Here is a 25,926-nt window from a genome sequence, read left to right as displayed (position 1 = left end):
ACCTTCTCCAGAGTGCTCTGGACCTCAGACTGGGCCAAAGGTTTACCTTCCAACAAGACAATGACCCTAAGCACACAGCTAAAATAACGAAGGAGTGGCTTCACAACAACTCCGTGACTGTTCTTGAATGGCCCAGCCAGAGCCCTGACTTAAACCCAATTGAGCATCTCTGGAGAGACCTAAAAATGGCTGTCCACCAACGTTTACCATCCAACCTGACAGAACTGGAGAGGATCTGCAAGGTGGAATGGCAGAGGATCCCCAAATCCAGGTGTGAAAGACTTGTTGCATCTTTCCCAAAAAGACTCCTGGCTGTATTAGATCAAAAGGGGTCTTCTACTAAATACTGAGCAAAGGGTCTGAATACTTAGGACCATGTGATATTTCAGTTTTTCTTTTTTAATAAATCTGCAACAATGTCAACACTTCTGTGTTTTTCTGTCAGTATGGGGTGCTATGTGTACATTCATGAGGAAGAAGAATGAACTTAAATGATTTTAGCAAATGGCTGCAATATAACAAAGAGTTCTGAGGTTGTCATCCTGCCATCACCTACATGAAATTAGGGGAAAAAATGAAGTGATATCTTCTAAAAAACTGTTTAATCACTGATCCGGTTATAAACCTTACATCCACTACAAGTGCGGTTTGCAGTCCAGCACACAATATCAATTCATCTCAAAACACTGATGAAGAGGGTATTGTTTGGCCTCCAAACTGTGTTGGCTTGATGTCATCTCTTTTTTAATTGATTTTGGAACAAAGCTGTATCTGGGCATTGAAAGTTCTTACTTGGTGCTTTAATCTTGATTTCCTTACCTAGTGAGTCATTTATTAAAACAAGAATGCAGAAAGATGGTTGTTCAGACTTCAGTAGCTGTGTGCTTGTTCCACTAAAGGGAATACAAGTCAATCCATCCAAAAGTGAGATTTTTTTAAAGCGGTATCAAACCTATAAGTAACCATTTATTATATTGCAGCTTACCAATTCTTAGATGTGATGGTTGCATTAGTTTTCTTTTGTAGGATTTCTGTCTTTGTTTTTTTTTTTAGGATTTCTGTTTTTTTTGTTTTTTTATCCTGGTGATCTGTTGTTTTTCAACTGAACAAGCTGTCCTACAAATGTATCAGTAAATTGAGACAAACCATTTACCACTGACAGGGATTCTTACAATGATAATTTTTTTTTCCCTTTGAAATTGTTATCCTAAAAGGAACAAAATTGTTTGCTGTAACTGCAGTGTGAGCTGGAGTTGGGCTTCAATTTTTTAGCGAATCTAAAACTGCTGGTACATCTAACACTCCCCTCCCACCAGACTGACAATGCTGCTGTCCAAAGGTGCCTCTGTGCTCCTTCATCCAGAGTGGGGGCACTCTAATACAGGAGGAGGAGGTGTGTTTCTGGCCAAACTAATGCCGTCACCACATCGAAGGAAAAATTACTTTTTGGTTTGGGGTTAAATACCCCTTTAAGTATACAGTAAGTGTAGTCTGTCAGCTAGTTTAAATGTCCAACAGATAGCAAAAAATGTAAATATCAGTTATGGGTGGACTGGCCCTTTATTATAATTTGGTAACACGTTATGCAGAGTTGTATGTACATTTGTGTAAATGTCGCTATATTTACTCTCCTGCGCTGCAGGATAAGTCTCAACGTGATGTCAAACTCCTATCTTGACATATTACTGCATGTGGATAATGTGCTCCTCGCTGCCCATAAAAGACTGGGGACATCCGATATGACTGTAAGTATAGGAAACAAAGAAGGTGTGGGGGCCTAGCGCATTATTCTCAAAACATGTTTTAATAAATGGTATAAAATGGAGGTGAATGTCCTCACAAACCAATGCATGCATCATAGCTTAGACATAACATCATCTGCTTAAGTCCATATACGTAAATTCACAATGCTTGTAGACACATCGGCTAATGGGTTTAGAGGTTACCCTCTTCTTCAGAGCCTGATAAGAGAAGGACACCCCCTGGACTGACTGCCTAGAGCACTTTGGACACCTGCTCATGTGGTGGAAGTGCTCTAGGCAGTCAGTCCAGAGGGTGTCCTTTTCTTGTCAGGCTCTGAAGAAGAGGGTAACCTCGAAACGTGTTAGCTGATGTATCTACAAACATTGTGAATTTACGTATATGGACAATAACTTCACATCATGATTCAGAAATCTTACAGAATGACCTGAACAAAATAACAGAGTGTGCAACTACGTGGCAAATGAGGTTTAACGTGGAGAAGTGTAAGGTATTGAACTTGGAGACTAAAAACATAAACGCAAAATACGCGTTGGGGGGGAACCTCTGGGGGAATCAATAATGGAAAAAGATCTGGGAGTCTTAGTAGAAGATAGACTAAGCAATAGCATGCAATGTCAAGCTGCAGCTGCCAAAGCCAGCAGAATATTAGCATGCATAAAGAAGGGGATATATTCCATAGATAAATCTAAAATCCTTCCACCTTATAAAACTCTGGTCTGGCCACACCTGGAGTATTCTGTCCAGTTTTGGTCGCCAATCCTCCGAAAGGATGTGCTGGAACTGGAAAGAGTCCAAAGAAGGGCAACAAAGCTAATTAGGGGATTGGAGGGCCTTAATTATGAGGAGCATCTACAAGTGCTCGATTTATTCTCCCTAGGGAAGAGACGCCTGAGAGGGGACATGATAGCGATTTACAAATTCCTCAACGGTGATCTTAGCATAGAAAAAAACGATTCAGTCGCAAGGAGTGCAAGAGGGCACAAGCCCATTCAATGCGATTAGAGAAGAAGCGATTTAACCTCAGGCTATGCAAAGGGTTTTTTACAGTAAGGGCAATAAGATTGTGGAACTCGCTTCCACAAATGGTAGTAACTGTGGAGAGTATGGCCACTTTTAAAAGTCTCTTGGACATACATCTCCAAGATCAAAACATGGGAAATGAATACGTTCACACACACCTACACAGGTTGAACTGGATGGACTATTGTCTTTATTCAACTTCAACTATTATGTAACTATGTATGTAACTATGCATGACTTAAGCAAATTATATTATGTCTAAGCTATGATGCAAGCATTGGTTTGTGAGTACATTCACCTCCATTTTATATAATTTAATAAAACATGTTTAGAGGATAATGCACTAGGCCCACGCGCCTTCTTTGTTTCCAATACTTACAGCTGTATGTATTTTTATCATATGGGCAGCAGAAATGTTGTGGTGCTTTCTTAGTAGAGTTTTGGGTAATAGTTACATGTTGACATTAGGTAAAACAGAAACCCAGTTTCATTTTCAATGCCCTCACGCTCCCTACCACATATGGGTTTTTTTTAATTGCGTTCATAAATATCTTTTACCTGGTGTCTTCTGGGTTGTCACATGTGGCGCGGTGGGCATTATTTTACAGAGAGCCAAATACCATTGTAAAACACCCCCACAGTCTGTATCATGAGAGCCTGTGCTCAAAGTGAATGGGTTGAATGACTCCAAACAAATATTATTCTAGAATTGGAATGGTAGCAGAGTGGAAGGGTGGTAGAGCATAGTTGTTGTGGAATATACCAATTGAGATAAGGTAAGTGTTGCTTTAAAGGAAACCATTCATGAGTAAAACATGGATGCTGCCTTTGCCAACCTTTCCAAGATGCTAGTTCAGGGGTCTCCAAACTATGGCCCTCCAGTTGTTCAGGAACTACAATTCCCATCATGCCTATTCATGTCTGTGAATGTCAGAGTTTTACAATGCCTCATGGGATGTGTAGTTCCTCAACAGTTGGAGGGCCGTAGTTTGGAGATCCCTGTGCTAGTTGTCTGGATGCCATGTTAACCTTCTCTGGCTTCACTGCTTTGTGGTGAACCAAGTGAAGCAAGTGATAAGAAGTACGAAGTCCTTCCTCTTCAGATCTGCATACTTGTTTTAGCTCATTGGCTCAAAACATCAAAGCCAGTAGGACAGTGTAATAGCCAGCCTTTTTCAGAAGGCAGCCAGCAATGGAAGCCCCATATTTCTCTTGTGACAGATTTACTTTAGGCATTAAAGCGGAAATAAACCCATCAATTTAAAAGTATCAAAAAACAATTACAAATGCTAACTGTCCCATTTGCATGTGTTCTCAACCAAACTGTCAAACCATCCAAAGGATTATGTCACAACCGATCACATGTGCAGCATCATGGCAGTTGAAGATTAAACAGAGGCCAAGATGGCAGCTTCCTTGGCTGAAAACGATAGGAGGGGGGTTTACTTCCACTTTAAGTGGTTATCTGCACTAAAAAGAGGATTCCTGCTACATTATTACAAGGGAAGAACATTTCTGTGTTTTTTTTTACTATCTTTTTATGTTTTGAGAATCTCATGCTTAAGTATCTATTTTAAACCTAGTAAATTATATGTTAATCCTTAGCAACCTTACAGAACAAACGTATGAGAAGAGTAACTAATGTAACCTATTACTTCCTTTCCTTTGTCTTTCCGCAGATGGGAAAGAAGTGAAGGTGGGCGAATACAATGCCGTAGCTGACAGTCTGGAACTCATCAATGACACCATCAGGTTTCAAGGTATACCTATACACAGTAAAATGTGCTTGACTTCCGAAACCACATGCATCACAATATTGTATGTCAGGAGAGATGGCACAAGACAGGCACACTTAACTGCATAGAAGCACAAATGTTTATAAAGAATGCCAGACAAATGTCACAACCCTTATTCAGTATATAGCGGAAATAACTGAAAAAAAAATTATATTAATTTTTACACTATACTGTGTGCAATCATTTCCTTCTTCATATTATGTTATCTGAATATTTTGCACATCAACTGAAATCAGTTTTACTGCTTAAAAAGGCTAACTTCACTAAAGGCACATTTACATTTGCTTTCTTGCTTTGTGTGCAGTGCCATTCATGGTGCCATTCAATTTTAATGGCATACCAAGGCATAGTATGGTGGGGTGCAACACAAAACATGCCACAGTGTGTCACAATGTTTGTGTTGTGGGGGCTGCATTGCCAAAAAAGGGTCAAATGTGCTTTTTTATCTGGTGAATTGGCATCAGATTCATATGGGTTGCCTTAAGGCAATGCACACTGATGCATACTGTTATACGCATTTAATGTAGCCCAATAGAATGCCTAAGCATGAATGAATAGTGTTGCGGAAATGTAAAAGCCACTGTCAGGTTTTAGTTGTCGCCTGATTCTCCATTGACACATCTGCCACCAAGGCAGGGGACAAAGGAAGAGAATAGGCGCAGTGATGGCGAACCTTGGCACCCCAGATGTTTTGGAACTACATTTCCCATGATGCTCCTGTAGTCTGCAGTGTAGTTGAGCATCATGGGAAATGTAGTTCCAAAACATCTGGGGTGCCAAGGTTCGCCATCACTGGAATAGGGGAAACAGACAGCAATATATTCGTGACAGATGTTCTAACTCTTTCTTCCTAAATCTACTAAAAATGTCACTAATGTTCCTATCTCCACCAGATATATTTCCCTAATTTGGTAATAGACAAGTAATACAAGTCCTCGGTAGAGCACAGCTTACTTCCTGCATTTATGTTTTTTGAATTGACAGCAAGTTCTTCAGAAGCATCTACTCTTTGTAAAATCACAACCAGTTTTAAACAAAAAATGATGACCATTTCTACATAATCCTGATGAAAGGAGTGCAAATCCCCTGAGATGCTTTGGCTTGTTGTGAATAAACAATAAAACCTTTCTAGCTTTTGAAAGTCTTCTCTCGCTGTGACAACTGCAGCTTGAAGAGTCTTCTTACCTAGCAATAACAACCTGCCACAGTTTATAATCTTCTTGTGCCAAAGCCCTTTAGTACTTATTTTGTAGCGCTTAGGGCCCACAAAGATATTAGCATACCTCCAAACTTTTTGAGTGGCTTCTTGTTGTTAAGTTGTTTGTTATATATTTTACACTCTTATTTTTTTCTGTGCTGTCCAAACCTTTTTGCCATTTTATGTTTTTGTGCCTCCTTTCCCTCAATGATTTTTTATAACCAATCTCACCAATGGCTCGTTTCCACTGAGCTTTCTGGTACGGTTCGGTTCGGTACGGTACGCTATTTATGCCGCTTCCATTGTGAATGGTACCCTAATTCCGAACTGTACCGTACCGCTTTTTTGGGACCCTTTCGTTGGGGTACCAAGCACATTAGTACCGTACCAACAGGGTGGAGCTACACTCTACAGAACTTTGATTGGTTGACAGAGAATCGTCTATCACAGCTTTCCTGCTACACCACGCCTATCATGAAATGGTACTATTGGCAGTGGAAACGCAAGGTGTACCGTTCCGTACCGTACTGAACCGAACCGTACCGTACCACTCAGTGGAAACGAGGCATAAGGGAAATATCAAATGTGCTACATGTAATTTTCTAAAGGGGGCTTTAGGGAGCACAAATGTGGAAGGAAATGTGAAGAGGCTGTACTAGCGTATGTATGGTAAAATCTTTACCTGCTTGACAGGAGCATGCAAAATAGTGGTAATATGCCAGCTATTATACCACACAGTTTTCTGCTGGTAATGATTGTTTAAAGACACTGGCGAGTACAGGCACCATTGAGTCCTTTACAAAAATGTATAGGAATTTGTTTTTTTCTGTAATCATACTTACCTAGGTGGATGCAGCATTGGTCCAATGTTGCATCTGTCCCCCGCCAACTCTAAGACTTAAACACCACCGATCGCTCAGTTCTCAGAGCACCCTGAGCAGAGAGCTGGTGACTGTCAGCCACTGCTGTCTGCTCTGCCACGCCCCCCCCCGCCCCCCAGCTCACTGGAGCATTGGGATGTGAAGGGGCACGGGGTGGCCGGCTCAGCCCCTCAGTGGCTTGCTGAGAGGCTGAGCTGGATGCCAGTCCAGCCATGTGGGCAGATCCTTGTAATATAGTCCCAATCTTTCCTAAACTTGAACCGGTTCTGTGATGGCAGCCGACAGCCGGCTTCAGGCCGCTGTCTGCTGAAAACGGGTCACAGGAGTGCAGAATGGACTGCACTACTTTGATCCCTAGGAGAAGTGCAGACAAATAACCAGTGACATTACCAGCTCCATTACTGGCTCCATTCACTTACATGGCTGGGAATTCCTGGCCATGTAAGCAGGTGAGCCTGGATACTTAAAAGAAAAAAAAAGTTGGGATGTTCCCCCCTACTTCATATTGGGCTTTTTAGGTCTGGTGTGCATTTTAAGTGAGACCCCATTCAAAACAACACCATGAGGTTCCCCACAAATTCTATCCCAGACCTCTGGGTTCTAGTATGGATTTCAAGGGAGAACCCCATGCAAACAAATCAAGAAAAATAAAACATGAGACCCCCCCCCCCACAAAAGGATCTCTACCAGTCTGTTATCAGAGCATGCAACCTGGAAGAAGGGGAACAAGTAAACATTACTAATCAATTAAAAAAAAATGGAAAAAAAAAAGTTTTTTTTAAAAAAGCAGAGATACTATTTATCCCATGATGTACAATATCAATCACATAGCCCAGCGATGCATATCCACATAAATTGCGATGACCGATGCCTGCCAACCTACTGAAAGAATAAAAGTTCCACAGCGCCACACATTTGTTCCCAACTATTTACGTCTGTTTATGGGATCCAATGTCTTTGCCCTTTGTTTAAAACAGTTATCATCTGTCTGACCTGTCATTCAACAGTAAGTGACAGGAAAAGACGTGTCAGCGGGCTGCATTTTTTTTTTTTTTATTTCACTGTGTAAGTGGAAATTTGGCATTGTGAGTGATGAAAATCTACTTTGCTGGATGACATAATTGATGATGGATGTAAACCATTTTTTTTTTTTTTTTTAAAGGGCTGTCTGTTTTTTATTTACATTTCTTTATATTTTTTGTGAATGAGTAGGGGTACTATGTACTCCTTACTCATTCACATAGGGGCGAAGCTAGTATCAGGGTGCCCCTTATTGATTAAAGGGGCTTCCAGATTCTGAGAAACCCACTCACCCACAGACCCCCACAACCATCAGACCAGGGTTGTGGGGAAGAGGCCTTTGTCCTTGTCAACATGGGGGCAAGGTGGTATGCCAGGGGAGTACCCCTTTTAAATCCATACCAGACTACAAGAGATTGGTATAGAAATTAGGGGTCACAATTGTTTTCCTTTTATTTCTTTCTGTGTGGGGGCCCCCCTTAAAATTCATACCAGACCTAAAGGTACTGTAAAGAATTATGGTGGAAACCCATGAGGTATCCCATTACCATCTATACCAGACCCTCATGTATGATAAGGGTTTGGTATAGATTTTTGGCATCCCCAGCCACTTTGTTTACAAACAGAAATAAGCAGCTGGGAATTGTCATTTTACCAGCAATTTAAACATACAGTACTTTTTTCTTGGTAAGATTCAGTAGTAGGTTATATTCATCGCTCAGATGTGCCAATTTCACAGAAGGGGTAAGGACATCCCCAGGCATGGTATTTTATGGAGTTTAGCAGTTTTAATTTTTCACTTTAAGCACTACTAAAATTGATGTTCCCTACCTAATGAAAAAAAAAAAAAAAAAGTGTTGTGCATTGGTACATGTTCCCCAGGACAGTGTCCAACCCTCCATGCTATTTTCTGGACAATCCGTTATCTATTAGCCTAAATTAGAAAGTGGACATTGCTGTTTTTTTAACATTTGACTTACATTGACTTCAGTGGGAATCAGATTCAGCATCCAGACTTTATGTTCCCCAAACCTGCTTTGAACAAACCTCAGGTATGTTTAGCTCACCACTAGCAGTTTTCTCTGGAAATACATTCACTGAACAGCTTTCTACAGCAGAAAATTCATTTTGGTGATATTTAGGGACGTGTTTGAGGCTCACTACATCAAGAAAGTTGACTATCCCCGCTCTAACCCTTGCACACAGTAATAAAAAGTAAACATTTGTGGCTGGAGTTTGGCTTTAATCAAAAATAATGTGAAAAGGAGGGATGGGTAATGCACAGAAATCAGGAGCCTCTTATCTGTAGTAGAAGCAGCGAAATATGGAAATGTGAGAAAGACGTTTGGGATAGACTGAGAGTTCAGATAAACCGCATATTTATCAGATAGGCAAACGCTAATAAATTTGCTTTAAAATGTTTTTTTTTTTTTTTTCCTTTACTGAGATGCATGCATATATCTAAGACAAAACTTGTGATACATTTAGGTGTGGAGCCTCCAAAAGATCAAACGTTTATCCGGATGCAGCGACGTCAAATCCACCTGCCACTTTACAGCATTCTATCAGCCCTGACGATAATTGGAATGATCATGGCAAGCACATTTTTATTTTTTAACATCAAAAATAAGAATCATAAGTAAGTACAATTTATATTTACTTTTTTCAGTCCTTGCACACTGGTGAAAAACACACAGCATTTGTAGCCTGATAGTTTTACATTTTTATATCTGTGTTCAGCTGCATAAAGATCTGTAATGCAGCAATGCATTCAGAGCCGTAAAAAAAAAATATAGGAGATTTCACGTTTGAGTGCAGAAATGTATGCCCATATGAGCAAATACGCAAACATATAAAAGCATATACATGTAATTTGCAACACTGGCAACTAGACATGTGCAGAATGGAAAAAATTTGTTTTTTTTTCTTTAATATAGATTTGTTATATAACTAATTTTGTTTCGTTGATTTGTTTCAGAATTTCACGTTAAATTTCATGTTTTCGTTAAATTTTGTTTTGTTTATTCATTTTCTAACAAATTGCAAATTTGTGGAACGATTCGAATTTGGATTGGTTGAAAAATGGTCGACCAATTTGAATTCTGTGTGAAGAATAGCTGGTTGGTAAGGAGCGGGCTGGAAAGCTGACTGCCATGTCCTTAACAACCGATGAATCATCTGCTGTCATCAGGCTTCCCCACTGTCAGCTGAAATGTAAACGAAACAATGCTGGCAATAGAAAATTAAAAAAAAAAAAACAGCATGCCCCCCCCTGCTCCATGCCAGGCCCTGTGCCAAAATGTAAAAAAAAAACACAGTGCGGGGACCCCTCAAAAATTCATAACAGATACTTATCAGAGCATCAGAGCATGCAGCCCGGTCACATGCCCTTAACTTTGGGGGGGGGGGGTGCTTTGGGGCAGGAACATGGGGGGTGGGCTGATGACTTTACATGCTGGGCCGATGACATCACAAGTGGCCAGGTCCCCTGCTGACATAATCGGGTGTCCCCACCCCTTAGCTATTTAAGAAATGTCAGACAGAGGAGCAGGCAGTCGGCGGAGAGTGTTCGACGAGGCCGGCTTTTTTTTATTTCTTTTTCAGGTCCGGTGATGGCAGCAGGCGGCGTGATTGATAATGGATCTACATCGGGGACATTGTATTTTATTTTTAATAAAAGGGATTGTCAAAAAAATTGTATACTGTCTTTATTCACTTTTTTAGTGAATATGTAGGGGTACTATGTACTCCATACTCATTCACATAGGGGAAAGCCAGGATCTGGGTCCCCTTTGTTGAAGGAGCTTCCAGATTCCAATAATCCCCCAACCCCCAGAGCCCACAACCACAGCCCAGGGTTGTGGGGAAGAGACTCTTGTCCCCATTAACATGGGGACAAGGTGCTTTGGGGGTGGGGAGAGCCCCCCGGCCGAAAGCAACCCCCATGTTGAGGGCATGTGGCCTGCTCTCCTGGGCTGCGTGCTTGAAAAAGGGTCTGGTATGAATAAAGGGGGGCCTATGCCGTGCTGTTTTTAAATTTTGGTATGGGGTTCCCGTTAGAATCCATACCAGCCCCGAAAGGCCTGGTATGGATTAGGTGGGAACCCGCCCTGTTTTTTTTTTCTGGAGTTTTCTGTTGCTGGCATTGTTTTGTTTACCTTTCAGCTTTAAGGGGGGAAGCTCGTTGACATCTGATGAGTAATCGGTTGTTTGTGAAGCAGCGGCGAACTTCTCGGCCTGCTGCTTAACAACCAGCGATTCTTCACACAGAATTGGAATCAGTCGATTATTTTTCGACCAGTCCGAATTCTAATCATTCTGAAAATTTGGAATGTGTTAGAAAAGTAATAATCAAAACACATTTTAACAAATTTCAACTAAATTTGTTACTATTTCATTCAGAGATTAGGCTACATCTGAATTTCTGAATACTTAAAATTTGGATCAAAACAAATTGCCCATCTTTACTGGCAGCTAAAAGAGGATGAAAAAGAATTTTACACATGCATGTGCCTGTGCATGCATATCCAAATATATATTGGGTGATACAATTGCCCTTATGTTACAGCAATGTGAGATAAAAGTATGTTTGCTTTAAGTAGTACATTTTACTGTGAACCACCCAGGTAAATATAATATGTTTGTGTAAAACCAAAATGTAACATTAATATAAAGATCAAGCTTAGTTTGTGTGAACTGAAATTAGCACAGCAGTGACTAGTTTTCACAGGACATTGTGTTCACTTACGCAAGTGTTTTTTTAAGCTTATGCAGTGAAAGCCAATGTCATCTGGAGTATCTAACTGACTGTTTTTAATTGATTTAATTTATTTCTTTTTTTTTTTTTTTACCTTTTTCTATCTATTTTTTTTTTTTTTTTGCAATGGGAGAGCTTGCTGTAATCAAAGAGCAATAGAGAGAACATTAGCTTTGCCCGTACTCGGGAACTGGAAGAAAGTGATCTGATGACACATCACTTCATATGTAAACACAATGTGGAAGCATTCTGTTTCCAGTTCTCACTACAGCACCCTGTAGCAGAATCAGAGAACCAGGAGATGAGTGATTGCACCCCTGGGCTTGATGTGGGACCATGGTTGTCAGTGACAGCTGGTGGTTTTAGAACTGAAGCTGATTTGAAGATGCAAAAACTGCTGGCACTCAATTTACAGCCTGCTAAAAGAACTGGTAAATTCATGCCATGCTTGTTGGGCATGACTTGCCTATGCCCTAGAAGTTGCCGCAACTATAGCAGAAGGCTTTCTGTTTTAACAGAGGTATGATTGGACACTATTTTGTGCCTACTGTTCAGTTGTATTTAATATTTCTATTTGAAACACAGTATCACCACAGGAAACTGTAGCTACAGTATCTCACAAAAGTGAGTACACCCTCACTTTTTTGTAAATATTTTATTATATCTTTTCATGTGACAACACTGAAGAAATTACACTTTTCTACAATGTAAAGTAGTGAGTGTACAGCTTGTATAATAGTGTAAATTTGCTGTCCCCTCAAAATAACTCAACACACAACCATTAATGTCTAAACCACTGGCAACAAAAGTGAGTACACCCCTAACTCAAAATATCCAAATTGGGCCCAAAGTGTCAATATCTTGTGTGGCCACCATTATTTTCCAGCACTACCTTAACCCTCTTGGGCATGGAGTTCACCAGAGCTTCAGAGGTTGCCACTTGAGTGCTCTTCCACTCCTCTATGATGACATCATGGAGCTGGTGGATGTTTGAGACCTTGCGCTCCTCCACCTTCTGTTTGAGGATGGCCCACAGATGCTTAATAGGGTTTAGGTCTGGAGACATGCTTGGCCAGTCCATCACCTTTACCCTCAGTTTCTTAAGCAAGGCAGTGGTCATCTCGGAGGTGTGTTTGGGGTCGTTATCATTGTGGAATACTGCCATGCTGCCCAGTCTCCGAAGGGAGGGGATCATGCTCTGCTTCGGTATGTCACAGTACATGTTGGCATTCATGGTTCTCTCAAACTGTAGCTCCCCAGTGTCGGCAGCACTCATGCAGACCCAGACCATAACACTCCCACCACCAAGCTTAACTGTGGGCAAGACACACTTGTCTTTGTACTCCTCACCTCCTTGTACTCCTCACCTGGTTGCCGCCACACATGCTTGACACCATCTGAACCAAATAGGTTTATCTTGGTCTCATCAGACCACAGGACATGGTTCTAGTAATCCATGCATTTCTTGTGCATCATCTTTAGAAGAGGCTTCCTTCTGGGACGACAGCCATGCAGACCAATTTGATGTAGTGTGTGGCGGTCTGAGCACTGACATGCTGACCCCCCACCCCTTCAACCTCTGAAGTAATGCTGGCAGCACTCATACGTCTATTTCCCAAAGACAACCTCTGGATATGATGCTGAGCACATGCAATCAACTTCTTTGGTCGACCATGGCGAGGCCTGTTCTGAGTGGAACCTGTCCTGGTAAACTGCTGTATGGTCTTAAAAAATAGAAGAGAGACAGAGTTCACCTCAAAAGAGTTCAACTATGGACACAAAGTATTGAAAAAATTGTATAAACTTTATTGAAATTGCACAATTCACCCACGTGACTCACAGTAAAGATCACATCTTACCTAAAAACCACATATAATTAAAATACAACGGTTGCTGCAGCAAACAGGTGTGTGGGATTATAGAAAACAAAAAGATAATTAGGAATGGCTTGGATAGGGAAGAAAACCCCTCCACTGAAAGAAAACCATATATCCCTTTCTATATTGCATACATGAATTCCCTATAGTTGAAAAAGGACCCTGGATACATATAGCTCTGACAAAACCAGCGCGGATTGGCTGGTGAAACGCGTCATTCCGACAGCACCTATCAGGGTTCACAGTAGGAGCATGCCTGTTAGCCAGCGGTAACTGCAAGCCGAGGTTTACGCCGGAGTGAAGGCTTGCTTCTAACTCGCCCCCTCCCCTATACGCTCGTGGAAGCGCGGAAGGCAGCGAGGACACACCAGGCTGGGCAGCCTACACTTCTACCCGCAAACAGGACAACCCAGACTCCTCAACAAGCGGTACCGGATGAAACATCACAAGTCCATCTAGGAGGTATTGTTCCGCTATTTCCTGCATATAAAGACACTGAGCTGTTTATATCCACTACCTAACACAGCCTCCATTACATAGGACTGCAAAAATCTTTCAATTCTCTGAACTGCTTGTTTTTGGGATATTTCTGTCTGACAGCCCTAAGATATATGCAAATTCTACAGAGACTGTTACTCTACCTTACAACTCTGGGCTGATCGACTTTTGCATGAAGGATCCAGGGTCCTTTTTCAACTATAGGGAATTCCTGTATGCAATATAGAATGGGATATATGTTTTTTTTCAGTGGATGGTTTTTCTTCCCTATCCAAGCCATTCCTAATCATCTTTTTGTTTTCTATAATCCCACACACCTGTTTGCTGCAGCAACCTGTTGTATTTTAATTATATGTGGTTTTCATGTAAGATGTGATCTTTACTGTGAGTCACGTGGGTGAATTGTGCAATTTCAATAAAGTTTATACAATTTTTTCAATACTTTGTGTCCATAGTTGACCTCTTTTGAGGAGAACTCTGTCTCTCCTCTATTTTTTGGTATACATGGTTCTTTGTCAACGGACACTTAACAGTATTATTGTGAAGAGGGGGTGCATATGGAATAGACCTTGGTCTGGTCATCCCATAGGACCCCACACACTTATGAACACAGGCCGATGAGAGGAAGTTTATATGATTTTTGAATGCTGTATGGTCTTGGCTAACGTGCTGCAGCTCAGTTTCAGGGTCTTGCCAATCTTCTTATAGCTTAGGCCATCTTTATGTAGAGCAACAATTCTTTTTTTCAGATCCTCAGAAAGTTCTTTGTCATGAGGTGCCATGTTGAACTTCCAGTGACCAGTATGAGAGAGTGAGAGCGATAACACCACATTTAACAAACCTGCTCCCCATTCACACCTGAGACCTTGTAACACTAACGCGTCACATGACACCAGGGAGGTAAAATGGCTAATTGGGCCCAATTTGGACATTTTCACTTAATACCGTATATACTCGAGTATAAGCCGAGTTTTTCAGCACATTTTTTTGTGCTGAAAACGTCCCCCTCTGCTTATACTCGAGTCAAGGAAAAAAAAGTCCGCTCCGACGGGCTTAAGCTTTAAAAATGGCGCCGCCCGTCACATACATGTCACCGCGCACGCGCCGCCGCCGCTCGGGAGAGGCCGGGAATAGCCGAAATTATACGAGCGGTGGCGGCGCGTGTCGGCGCCGGGCGGCGCCATTTTTAAAATGAAGGCGCCTCTGGAACAGGTAAGTGAAACAGCTTCACTACCTGCCATTATGCAGGGCTACGGGCACACTACAAGGGATGCAGTGCTGCGGGCATGGTCCACCTGTACCATGCCCACAGCACTGCATCTCCTGTAGTATGCCCACAACCCTGGATCCTCTTGTACCATGCCAGTACCCTGCATTCTCCTGCACCATGCCAGTACCCTGCATTCTCCTGCACCATGCCAGTACCCTGCATTCTCCTGCACCATGCCAGTACTCTGCATTCTCCTGCACCATGACAGTACCCTGCATTCTCCTGTACCATGCCAGTACCCTGCATTCTTCTGCACCATGCCAGTACCCTGCATTCTCCTGTACCATGCAAGTACCCTACATTCTCCTGCACCATGCCAGTACCCTGCATTCTCCTGCACCATGCCAGTACCCTGCATTCTCCTGCACCATGACAGTACCCTGCATTCTCCTGCACCATGCCAGTACCCTGCATTCTCCTGCACCATGCCAGTACCCTGCATTCTCCTGTACCATGCCAGTACCCTGCATTCTCCTGCACCATGCACGTACCCTGCATTCTCCTGTACCATGCCCGCCGCCCTGCATTCTCACCCTAGGCTTATACTCGAGTCAATGATTTTTCCCATCTTTTTGTGCTAAAAGTAGGGGCCTCGGCTTATACTCGGGTCGGCTTATACTTGAGTATATACGGTACTCACTTTTGTTGCAAGTGGTTTAGACATTAATGGCTGTGTGTTGAGTTATTTTGAGGGGACAGCAAATTTGTACTGTTAAACAAGCTGTACACTCACTACTTTACATTGTAGCAAAGTGTCATTTCTTCAATGTTGTCACATGAAAAGATATGATAATATATTTACAAAAATGTGAGGGATGTACTCACTTTTGTGAAATACTGTACAGTAAATAGGTTAACATTTCCAATTACTTAAGAACATATTAGTTACCTAGCAGTTATGGGTTTTATACTTTCTGATACTCTGACCTATAACAAGTATACCGCCAGTGATGTCAGAATGCTTGATTCACATATTTGCTCCTATGATCTGTGAGGTGCTGCAAAGTATAAGCATCTAACAATACTGATTTAGTGCAGGCACTTTGTTATGGAAGTGCTTGTCTATAACCTCATATCCCTCCTTATGTGAGGACTCTAAATCTCAAATCCAAAATTAACCTTGTGCCTCAACTTTTTTCCAAGTTAGCACTTATCCTTCCACTAAGATCTCCCAACTTGCGTTTTAAAGGAAACTTGTCTTGAGGGAAATATAGCCTTTCTGATATAGTGGACTTGCCCTTTGAAGAGCACTTGTTACCTGGTTGTCACGTTGATGCTTTGGCTTTGGTACTTTTCTCTGACTTTGAGCTCCATACCTTTTCCAGGTCTGTGACTAAGAAGGAGAACAATCTAATGCTGGAACCTTAGTGGCCAATACAGGCTCTGACCCTGGGTTTTTTAAATGTGGTAATTCTAGGGGATAACATTATTGAGTGCTGTGTACTGAAATTTAATTGCTTAACAGCACACTAAATGTGTTTTTGCACAGCAGCTGTCATTGTAGAGAAGCTGTGTAGCGTAGGTACTATTGGTATATACAGTCACCATTATTGACAACTTTGGGATAACAGGCTCCAGGTTCATTTTGAACATTTGCATCCCCCAGCTCTGGACTTTGAGGAGATTTTTTTGATTGAATTTGCTTATCACTATCTCTGGCGTTTTTGTTTTCTTATAGCTGCGGGTGATTATATAGCACATCAGAAAATTTCTGCCATCCATTTGTCTCCCATTTATCGCCTGAACTCTTAGTGTGGATATGTTACAAAAGTAGCTGGCCATGTTACTCAGTGCATTGCCTATGTCCCCACCATATTTATTGTTGCATGATACTGTAACCAGCTTTAGCCAAAATCCTGAAGTTAGTTAGAAATCATTACAGAATGTAGATGGTAAGATTTGTTGCTGTTGCAATTCAATACAATGAATGACTATAGGAAAGGTACCTGCTAAAGTTCTGCTTCGTTAGTCACATCTCATCTCAGTCTGGTAAATCAACTGTGAAAAAACAGCTTTTTATTGATAATATCATTCTTGTGCTCTTCCCTGCTATAAGCGGCAAGCTCCTATATTGGCAGTACTGTGAATGGGCTCAGTGCTGCTCCCCCTCTAAAAGTCTTAAGTGCTGCTATAAAAGAAATCACATCTACTAAAAAGACATATTTATATATTTATACTTGCTGTATATTAATTACTTAATAAGTAGTTTAGTGAATAAAAAACTGGATTAAAATGTATTTTATTAAGTATTTGCCAGATTTTCCACTATTAAAATACCTTCACTTATCAATATTCTTCTTTCTTGGGGGGATGCTTATGAAAACTTGTGTGCAGGGTAAACTGCTGTAACAGTTGGATTGCTTCAGTTGTCAGAAAAATGTTAAAATGATGAAAAAATGATATTTGCAATTGGTATTAGTTTCTCTAACAAGGTAACACCAACTTGTATTTTTAATTCAGGTCATACTGGACAAAGGAACACAAATCTGTTAATAGTGTGTTATGTTGAGTTTGATCAAATTTTGGGATATAAGATATGAAGTCTTTTGATTTATACCAACAGTCGAACACAATTAAAAGCAAATAAAAACAGCATAATTTGCCGATTATGTTAGCTGAGCACTTTTCCGTACCGTAAATTGTCTGTCTGCGTCTTTGTTTTGGCAGGTTAATAAAGATGTCTAGTCCTTATATGAATAACCTTATTATCCTTGGAGGAATGCTTTCCTATGCATCTATATTTCTGTTTGGCCTTGATGGATCATTTGTATCAGCAAAAACATTTGAGACTTTATGCACTGTAAGTAATTCTCTGGCTGCAGTTTTTATACCTTTTTCACCGTTATGAAATTGTGGTGTCAGTAGGGGCCCTATAGTACTGTGAATCATATAGTGTGTTGTGATAATGATGCTTGGCATTCTTTCTAGTGTAGTTGAACAAACATTTTTACCTAGTTAAGCGTTTATGAACCTGAAAAAACAGACCCAAGGTTTAAATGCTAAATGAGCTACTGTTACATCTCAGTCTTCTAGAGGATAATTTTAAAGTAAAAGAAATATGTGAATTTTCTCTTTAAAGTAACAAAAGCCAAAATATGAACTATATCTGTGTTATAATGTATGTAATTTGTGTAAAGAATAATTGCATAATAAATCTACAAATTGTGTAAGTACTAGATGTTAGAACAGATAAACAAATATTAAGGAAATATTTCCATGTACTTCAAAGAATAATTCTAGAATAGTAAAGAAATATGTACTGCATTGCCTAAAGTGATATTAACCTTCAGTGTTTAAGCACTTTTAGAAGCTAATTTCATCACTTATTGAATATGCAGACTCTTTCTCTTTTATTCCTTGCCTATGTTCCTGTTTAGGCTTGTGCCATGACATCTGCCCCAGGTTTCCTATTTTAGAGTGGCTCCCAGTGGTTGAACTAGCAGAGTCACAAAGGTCGCATGTGCGGGGCTCTGAGCAGGGCTCTAAGCTGAGAGCATATCTCTCATACAGCCCAGAGCCTACACTGACAGTTCACCCTCCCTCCTCCCTCAAATGGATGGGAGAGGAGAGAACCGATCTGGTCTTTCTCCTCCTGACCCTTTACTCCTGTGTGTACCCTGGGAACTGGGAAGCTAAGCAGCTGAATTTGTTCATTCATCTGCTGGTCTTTACAATTCCTGCAGTGCACACATAGAAGAAGAGTGGTGGGAGGAGAAGGAGCAGATCTGCTCTCTCCTCTCCCATCTGTGGGAGGGAGGGGGACATTTCAGTGTAGGCTCTGGGCTGTATGAGGGAGACATTCTCAGCACAGAGTCCTGCTTAGGAGGCACTGATAGCTATAGGTGACACTGATGGGCATTGATGAGCACTGATAGGGGTATTGATGAGCACTAATAGGCGGCACTGATAGGCAGTATTGATGAGCATTGATAGGCAGCATTGATGAGCACTGATAGGCAGCACCAATGGGCACTGATCATCAGGGTACTGATGATCAGTGCCCTGATTATCAGTGTAAACAATGTACAGTATTGACAGTCTTGCTGGTTAACAGCTCTCCTTTCCTTACACAGACACAGCGTGGGAGGAAAGGACTGCTGATAACCGGCAAGTCTGTTTATATGTGATCAGCTGATCACATGGTAAAGGGCCGCTGTGACTGGCCCTTCACCATGATCTGTGATCAGCTGTTTTCAAAGGACACGGCAGTCACAGAGTGCGCTGTATGTGTGCCCCAGGGGGCACACGGGAGGCAGGGTTCTGGGAAGATGTCCATGGACGTCCTCCCAGAACTGGAAGCCCAGGGCTTGGATAGAAGGGGGGGGCCTTCATGATTTCTTGCACCAGGGTCCCAACGGTTTTTAGTTACACCTCCTTTCCATTACTGCATCCTATGGAGTCATCCTTGCAGTCAGAGACTAGAATTATGCCTCTCTATACTATGTGTATCAAACAAAACAAACAGCACTGTAGACTAGTATGGCAAGACACTCCTCTCCCTTCTTCAAGCTAACAAACTGACTGGAGACTTCACTACTGACAACTCTTTTTTTCTGTGAAGATCAGAAGTTTAGGAAAGCAGTACTAAGAGAGCAGGAGCCAGCAACATTAAAAATTGTAGCTGGGGTAATAACTTTACCAAATAGTTTACCTGGTAATTGGGTAACTGGGTTTATTTATTTATTTATTTTTTTGTGCTCAATGTGATAAACACTTGCACTATGCACTTACACTTTTATTATAGTTCCCCTGCAAAGTCCTACAGATACGTATTGACGTTTTGGCAATGCTGAATTGCTCCTGAATTCAAAGCAGATTTGCCACTCACGTGTAGGATTGATGTGAGTGCTTGTGTTCACTAAAGTGTGATGAAAAATTGTTGCAGGGGTATGGTTTAAAGTTTTGTCACTGCCGATTTATAAACCTATAGCTTGTCAGTCAACATCTGGCCCCACCTAGTCCTGTCCACTGCTTTCTGGATTGACAGCACTGCCTCTGTTGCTGTAACCCTCCCACTGTATTTGGGAGGGGGACATGCAAAAAGGACAGATGCAGGTAGATTTGGCTCAGTCATGGAAAGCAAACAAAGGTGTTTTTTTTGTTTACTTTATGAGGCTTGTGCATGAATAGTAACTGAATTTTGTATTTGCTTAGACTGTCATACAGGAAGCTTTAGTTGTACTTTCACGCCTCATTCACATAGGCCCTTACACCCATAGTTCACCAATGAGTCATGTCTTTAGGCAGCTAAAGTCACTGGGTGCTGTATGTGGGCAGCCCATTCATGCTTATGGGAAGGCAGCGGCTAAATGGACATAATTGTCTGTCCCAATTTGACAGCCATGTGGGTGCAGGTGACCAGCCCAGAATACAGCTTATAGACACAACCCATTCGTGGACTACAGGTGTAATTTCCCATGTAAATGATTTTGGAGGATTTTGAGTTCTGTGTAGCCAGTTGTGTAAATAACATTTCTTACAATATTGCAAAGGCAGACAGGTGAAACATATATATCCTGATTTAGCAATGCCGCTTCCTGTGTCATGCGTTTACCTACACTCATAGTTGCCAACAGTCCTGGTTTGCCCAGAAATCAGACCAATGTCCCAGTTTGAGAATGTCCTGGGCAAAGTCCTAAAAATCTGCCTCTGTCACAGACATCGGGACGTGACAGAGTGGTGGGGCGCGGTTGGGGTATGGCGGATGCAAGAGCACCTGGAAAGGCAGCCTGGCCAATCACTGAACCAGGCAGCACTGCTTGCTGAGCCTGCGGATGGTGAAAGGTGCTCGGCTGGCATGGCGAGGACCAGGTAGGTCCTTCTCACTGTACTGACAAGACTGCTCTGATGACATTGCACTGATGAGACTGTACTGAATGTCTGCACTGATGAGACTGCACTGATGACATTGCACCATACCAGACCCTTATTCGAGCATGCAGCCCGGCAGGCCAAGAAAGGGGAGGGGATGAGTGAGTGAGCTCTGCACCCCTCACCTCAAAGCACCCTGCCCCCATGTTGATGAGGACAAGGGCCTCTTCCCGACAACCCTGGGAGGTGGTTGTGGGGGTCTGCAGGCAGGGGGCTTATCGTAATCTGGAAGCCCCCTTTAACAAGGGGGCCCCCAGATCCCGGACCCCCTCCCTATGTGAATGGGTATGGGGTACATTGTACCCCTACCCATTCACCCCATAAAAGGCAGTTTATGTAAATAATGACAGGAAACGTTTTGAGAAGTTTATTAAAAATCTTCATCTGGTCTTCTCCCCTCTGGTCTTCTCTGCTCTGGTCTTCTCCCCTCTGGTCTTCTCCCCTCTGGTCTTCTTCCTCCACTCTTCTTCCTCTGCTCTTCTCCCTTCTGGTCTTCTTCTTCCACCGGTCCTCCTCCTCCGATGATGTCTCCGGTGATTATGCCGTGGCCTCCCGGTGACGTCATCCAGAGACCCCGCTCCCCGTATGGCATCATAATTAGATTGTACATGTTCTACCTTCCATGAACTCTAGATAGATAGTTTGCTATGTGGACAGAAAAACATTATTTGTATAGCTATGTCCACTATCCTTAAATGAGCAACACATTTTTTTGTCTGTAAAGTGTCCTTTAGTGTATGTATATTCCTTGTGTAGAACCTTAAAAGGTAGGTGCTAGGTAAATTATAAGGGAGGCCTTGCCTGCTTAACAGCAGGGCCAGATTATTCAGTGAGGTTGTCATAGTTCCCAGGTGTGACTGCTGAGACCGGGGAGTCTCCCCACTGTAACCCAGTGAGGGAGTGGAGGAAACCCGGCCAATGGCACACCAGGGCTTGTATCTATCCCAGGAGGGCAGATTATGCCGCACAGCATTCTGGGAGAGGGTATAAGTCTGAGGAGAGCACATGACGCAGCGTCTTTGGTGGGAAGCAGAGTCACAGGAGGGAGGTGACGGCTGTCTCTCCTCCTGTCAAGAGGAATCGGGTATCCCAGATGGCTTGCCTGAGGGGATACGGGGCTGAGCTGAGCTGCAGAGAGGGATCCAGTGCGCTGAGGACCAGCGAAGCTGTTGGGGACGAGTTTCAGGAAAGCATTCTGAGTCGTGAGTACTGCAAACTGCCCCTGGGGTCTGCCTAGGAGAGGGAGAGTACATTCTTGTACCTAGTTGAGCCAGAGGAGTATCCCACTCATTCCCTTCTCCCATTCAAGTTCCTAAAATAAAACTAAAAACCAAAGATGCCAGACTGGTCATTGTCTCAGTATTCACACTTGGGCAACAAGCTTGAATGTGCTGTTGGTGTTAACGGTAACCCTGGCAGACCCACATCAGGCTCAATGCCTGGAAAAACTGCTACACTTGTATATTCTTTCTTTAGCTTAAAAATAAATAAAAAGAAATAGCCTGTAAAACAAAATGCTTCCAGTGACTCCAAACTTAATTTCTGCATCAAAAACATCTAGTGCGTCTCTCCAGGGTGCAATGTGGTCCTATCTACCAGATAGTACATCATTATTGTGTTTATGCATTTTTTTTAATAGTAACAGGGTTACTTTATGAAGGCACCCAAAAGAGTGCAGTGCATTTAAAGCATTTCTGTTTTTTTTATTTTGTCTCAGTTGAGTAGGTGTATTGCTGTTTTGTTACCCCATGTGTTCACTATATAGATGATAACTTCCCAATGTCAGACCTTTTCTGCTTTTAAAATGCAGGGTCTAATTCCCGAAAAGTCAGCTTTGCAAAACTTTCTTTTTTCCCTGCTTTCAAATGTCAACTGACCCTGCAGGAAAGAAAATGATCAGATTCAGTGTCACAGTACAAAATATCACACTGAGCACCCTTCAAAATTAGAAAGGGACACCACAGAAGTCCATGAGTGTCACAGGCAAAACAAAAAGAAAATCATGACATGCCACACAGAACTATCAAAGCCAATGGGAAAATGTTATACAATGGCTGTTAGAGTCATAAAGGAAACTGTCACATAGTATGGTCATCATTGTCACAATCATCATTGCCAGAGTTAGAGTCACAGATAAAAATACCAAAAATACTGCCCATCAAACATGCTGCTGAAACATCTGTCATAAGTTACACAGCAAAATTCCACATTAACCACATGTTGATATTATAGGGAAAAAGGCCACAAACGGCCACCCATCAACGGGGAGGAAACTCACCCAGGTACATTAACAAATACAAAAGGAAATGTCAAACAGCCATGGATTCCAAGAGATGTCAGTGACAAAAAATAAGGTGCTGTTGTTTCCATTGCAGCAACCCTTCAGGATTTGTCATTTAGCAGGATGGGAAACCTCCTTGGGTGGTGGGTCAATATGAGATAAGCTGTTTCTCATGAGTCTGGATTCAAGGCAATTACATCGGTGCTGCTACATACCTTCTATGAAACCTGTGTCGTAAAAGGCTAACTCAAACAGTCAATGCATCAGCCAAGTGCAACAAAACTATCATAACTACCACCTGTCATATCATAACCTTTTTTGCATCCATCACTTCCTCACACATGCCATGACTTAAATGTTACTGCATGTCTTCACCGTATCTTGGCTTGGATTGCCGTTCTCTTTGGTCTACAAACTGACAGGCTGGCACCCTTCCACAATCCAACATGAAATCTGCAGCTAGACTCATCTTATTTTTCTCCTCAAATGCTGTCCCTCTCTTGTAGTTCTTCCAATGGCTGCCAACTACACAGACAATTTAGTTATAACATATGACTGTCAAGATCTCTCAATCTGTCACAATAGTATATTTCTTTAATAATTTGCAGATGGCACCACTTTACTTTTTTCCTTTATATCCTATGATCACCTCTTCACATGCTCACATTTTAGGAATTCCTATACAATCCTACTCAGTACTCCAAAACAATTAAAAGTTTCAAACAGAGCCTTAAAACTGTTTATTAATATTATTAACAATAATTTTAACAACAATTTTGTAATGTAATTTTAGCATTGCACTAGCAGTTCTTCGCTTAGCAATTTAATCCCTAAACTCTTTTAAAAACTGCATTTAGTAGCCCTTCTGAGATTTAATACAGCATTTTATATAGCTTACGATATGAATCGATCAGCAGATTGGCTTCCTTTTCTGCTGCAGATTAGTCTGCAATTATTATTAAACTGATCTTCAAAGAATCCTGGATTGCGATGTCAACACCCCTCCTCCCCACCTAATCCAAACAGAGACTGCCTTATTCATTGAAAAAATGAGTGAGTGACCCTCTGTGGTCAGTGTGCAGAGGGTAAGATACTTGCAACCTGAGCGGATCATGGCTAACACTGAAATAGCGCAGACTTCTACAGTGATTTCAGCTTCCCCTTTGGCCCATTACATGAGATAGGCAGACTTACATTGTACCAAACTGGGCCAATGTATAGTAAGTATGCAATGCAGCTTGGAGTTCAGCTTTAAAGTAGATTTTGTAGATCTGTAATGTGTTTTTTTAAGAGGAAAACAATTAGGATATACACTATAATACCAAAAGTATTGGGATGCCTCCCTTTACACTCACATACATTTTAATGGCTTCCCAGTCTTAGTCTTAGAGTTCAATATTGAATTGGGCAAGTTTGGGGTGGGAGAACTTGACTGGCCTGTACAGAGTCCTGACCTCAACCCAACAGAATACCTTTGGGATGAATTAGAGCGCAGATTGGGAGCCAGGCCTTCTCCTCCAACATCAGTGCCTAACCTCACAAATGTGCTTCTGGAAAAATGGTCAAACATTCCATAGACACACTCCTAAACCTTGTGGACAGCCTTCCCAGAAGAGTTGAAGCCGTTATAGCTGCAAAGGGTGGGCCAACTCAATATTGAACCCGGGGACTGGGATGTCATTGAACTTAATTTGGTGTAAAGGCAGGAGTCCCAATACTTTTGGTAATATAGTGTATTTAGAATGCAGTAAATATGACATTTTCCAAACATTCATTACAGGTGAATCAATCGCTGTCTTTTAAAACATACATAGTAGGAATATTTACTTGCAGTGAATGTTTGGTGAAGGTTGATTGACTCACTTTTGTTGCCAGCGGTTTAGACATTAATGGCTGTGTGTTGTTATTTCGAGGGGACAGCAAATTTACACTGTTATACAAGCTGTACACTCATTACTTTACATTGTAGCAAAGTGTCATTTCTTCAGTGTTGTCACATTAAAAGATATAGTAAAATATTTACAGAAATGTGAGGAGTGTACTCACTTTTGTAACATACTGTACAAAAATGTATATGTGAGATATACTGTAAGCTCAAATAATACACAAAAAGCTCATAAATAAATAATAACAAAAAAATAATACCGGGTAGTTCCTAAAAGCAATCTCTAGTTACATATCTATATTAATAAAATGCAAGTGTCTCTGCGTCCAGATTCCCTGTGTCCGTGGGATTACGCTACTGCCCCACAGACAGCCGTTGGAAGTGCAGAGACTTAGCCCCACCCTACTTTAAATAGTTAGGGCAGGACTTCCCAAACTGTGGGTGACAACCCCCAGCCACATCTGAATGAATAGCTGGCAGTCACTGCTGCCAGCCCATAACAACTGCCTTTTCACATTACGGTGATGAATTCTGTCACTCTGACCACACTATTAAAAGGGGACTCTGACCACACTATTAAAGGGGACTCTGACCACACTATTTAAAGGGGACTCTGACCACACTATTTAAAGGGGACTCTGACCACACTATTAAAGGGGACTCTGACCACACTATTAAAGGGGACTCTGACCACATTATTAAAGGGGACTCTGACCACACTATTAAAGGGGACTCTGACCACATTAATAAAGGGGACTCTGACCACACTATCAAAGGGGACACTGACCACACTATTAAAAGGGGACTC

General features: G+C 41.8%; 1 protein-coding gene across 1 annotated transcript in view; it reads left to right on the top strand.

Moving 5' to 3' along the window:
- Positions 1 to 25,926, top strand: part of GABBR2 (gamma-aminobutyric acid type B receptor subunit 2) — an 873,294-nt gene that overhangs the window by 611,192 nt on the left and 236,176 nt on the right. Inside the window, exons 9-11 of the mRNA XM_082257550.1 lie at positions 4,464 to 4,544; positions 9,168 to 9,318; positions 17,749 to 17,881. Of these exons, the coding sequence (XP_082113676.1) occupies positions 4,464 to 4,544; positions 9,168 to 9,318; positions 17,749 to 17,881 (365 nt within the window). The remainder of the gene's footprint in view (positions 1 to 4,463; positions 4,545 to 9,167; positions 9,319 to 17,748; positions 17,882 to 25,926) is intronic.

The sequence above is a fragment of the Pelophylax lessonae genome (genome assembly GCF_965119305.1).
Source record: "Pelophylax lessonae genome assembly, chromosome: 5".
Taxonomy (NCBI): domain Eukaryota; kingdom Metazoa; phylum Chordata; class Amphibia; order Anura; family Ranidae; genus Pelophylax; species Pelophylax lessonae.
The sequence above is the reverse complement of the archived record's forward strand: the minus strand, read 5'-3'. Positions and strand labels throughout refer to the sequence as shown.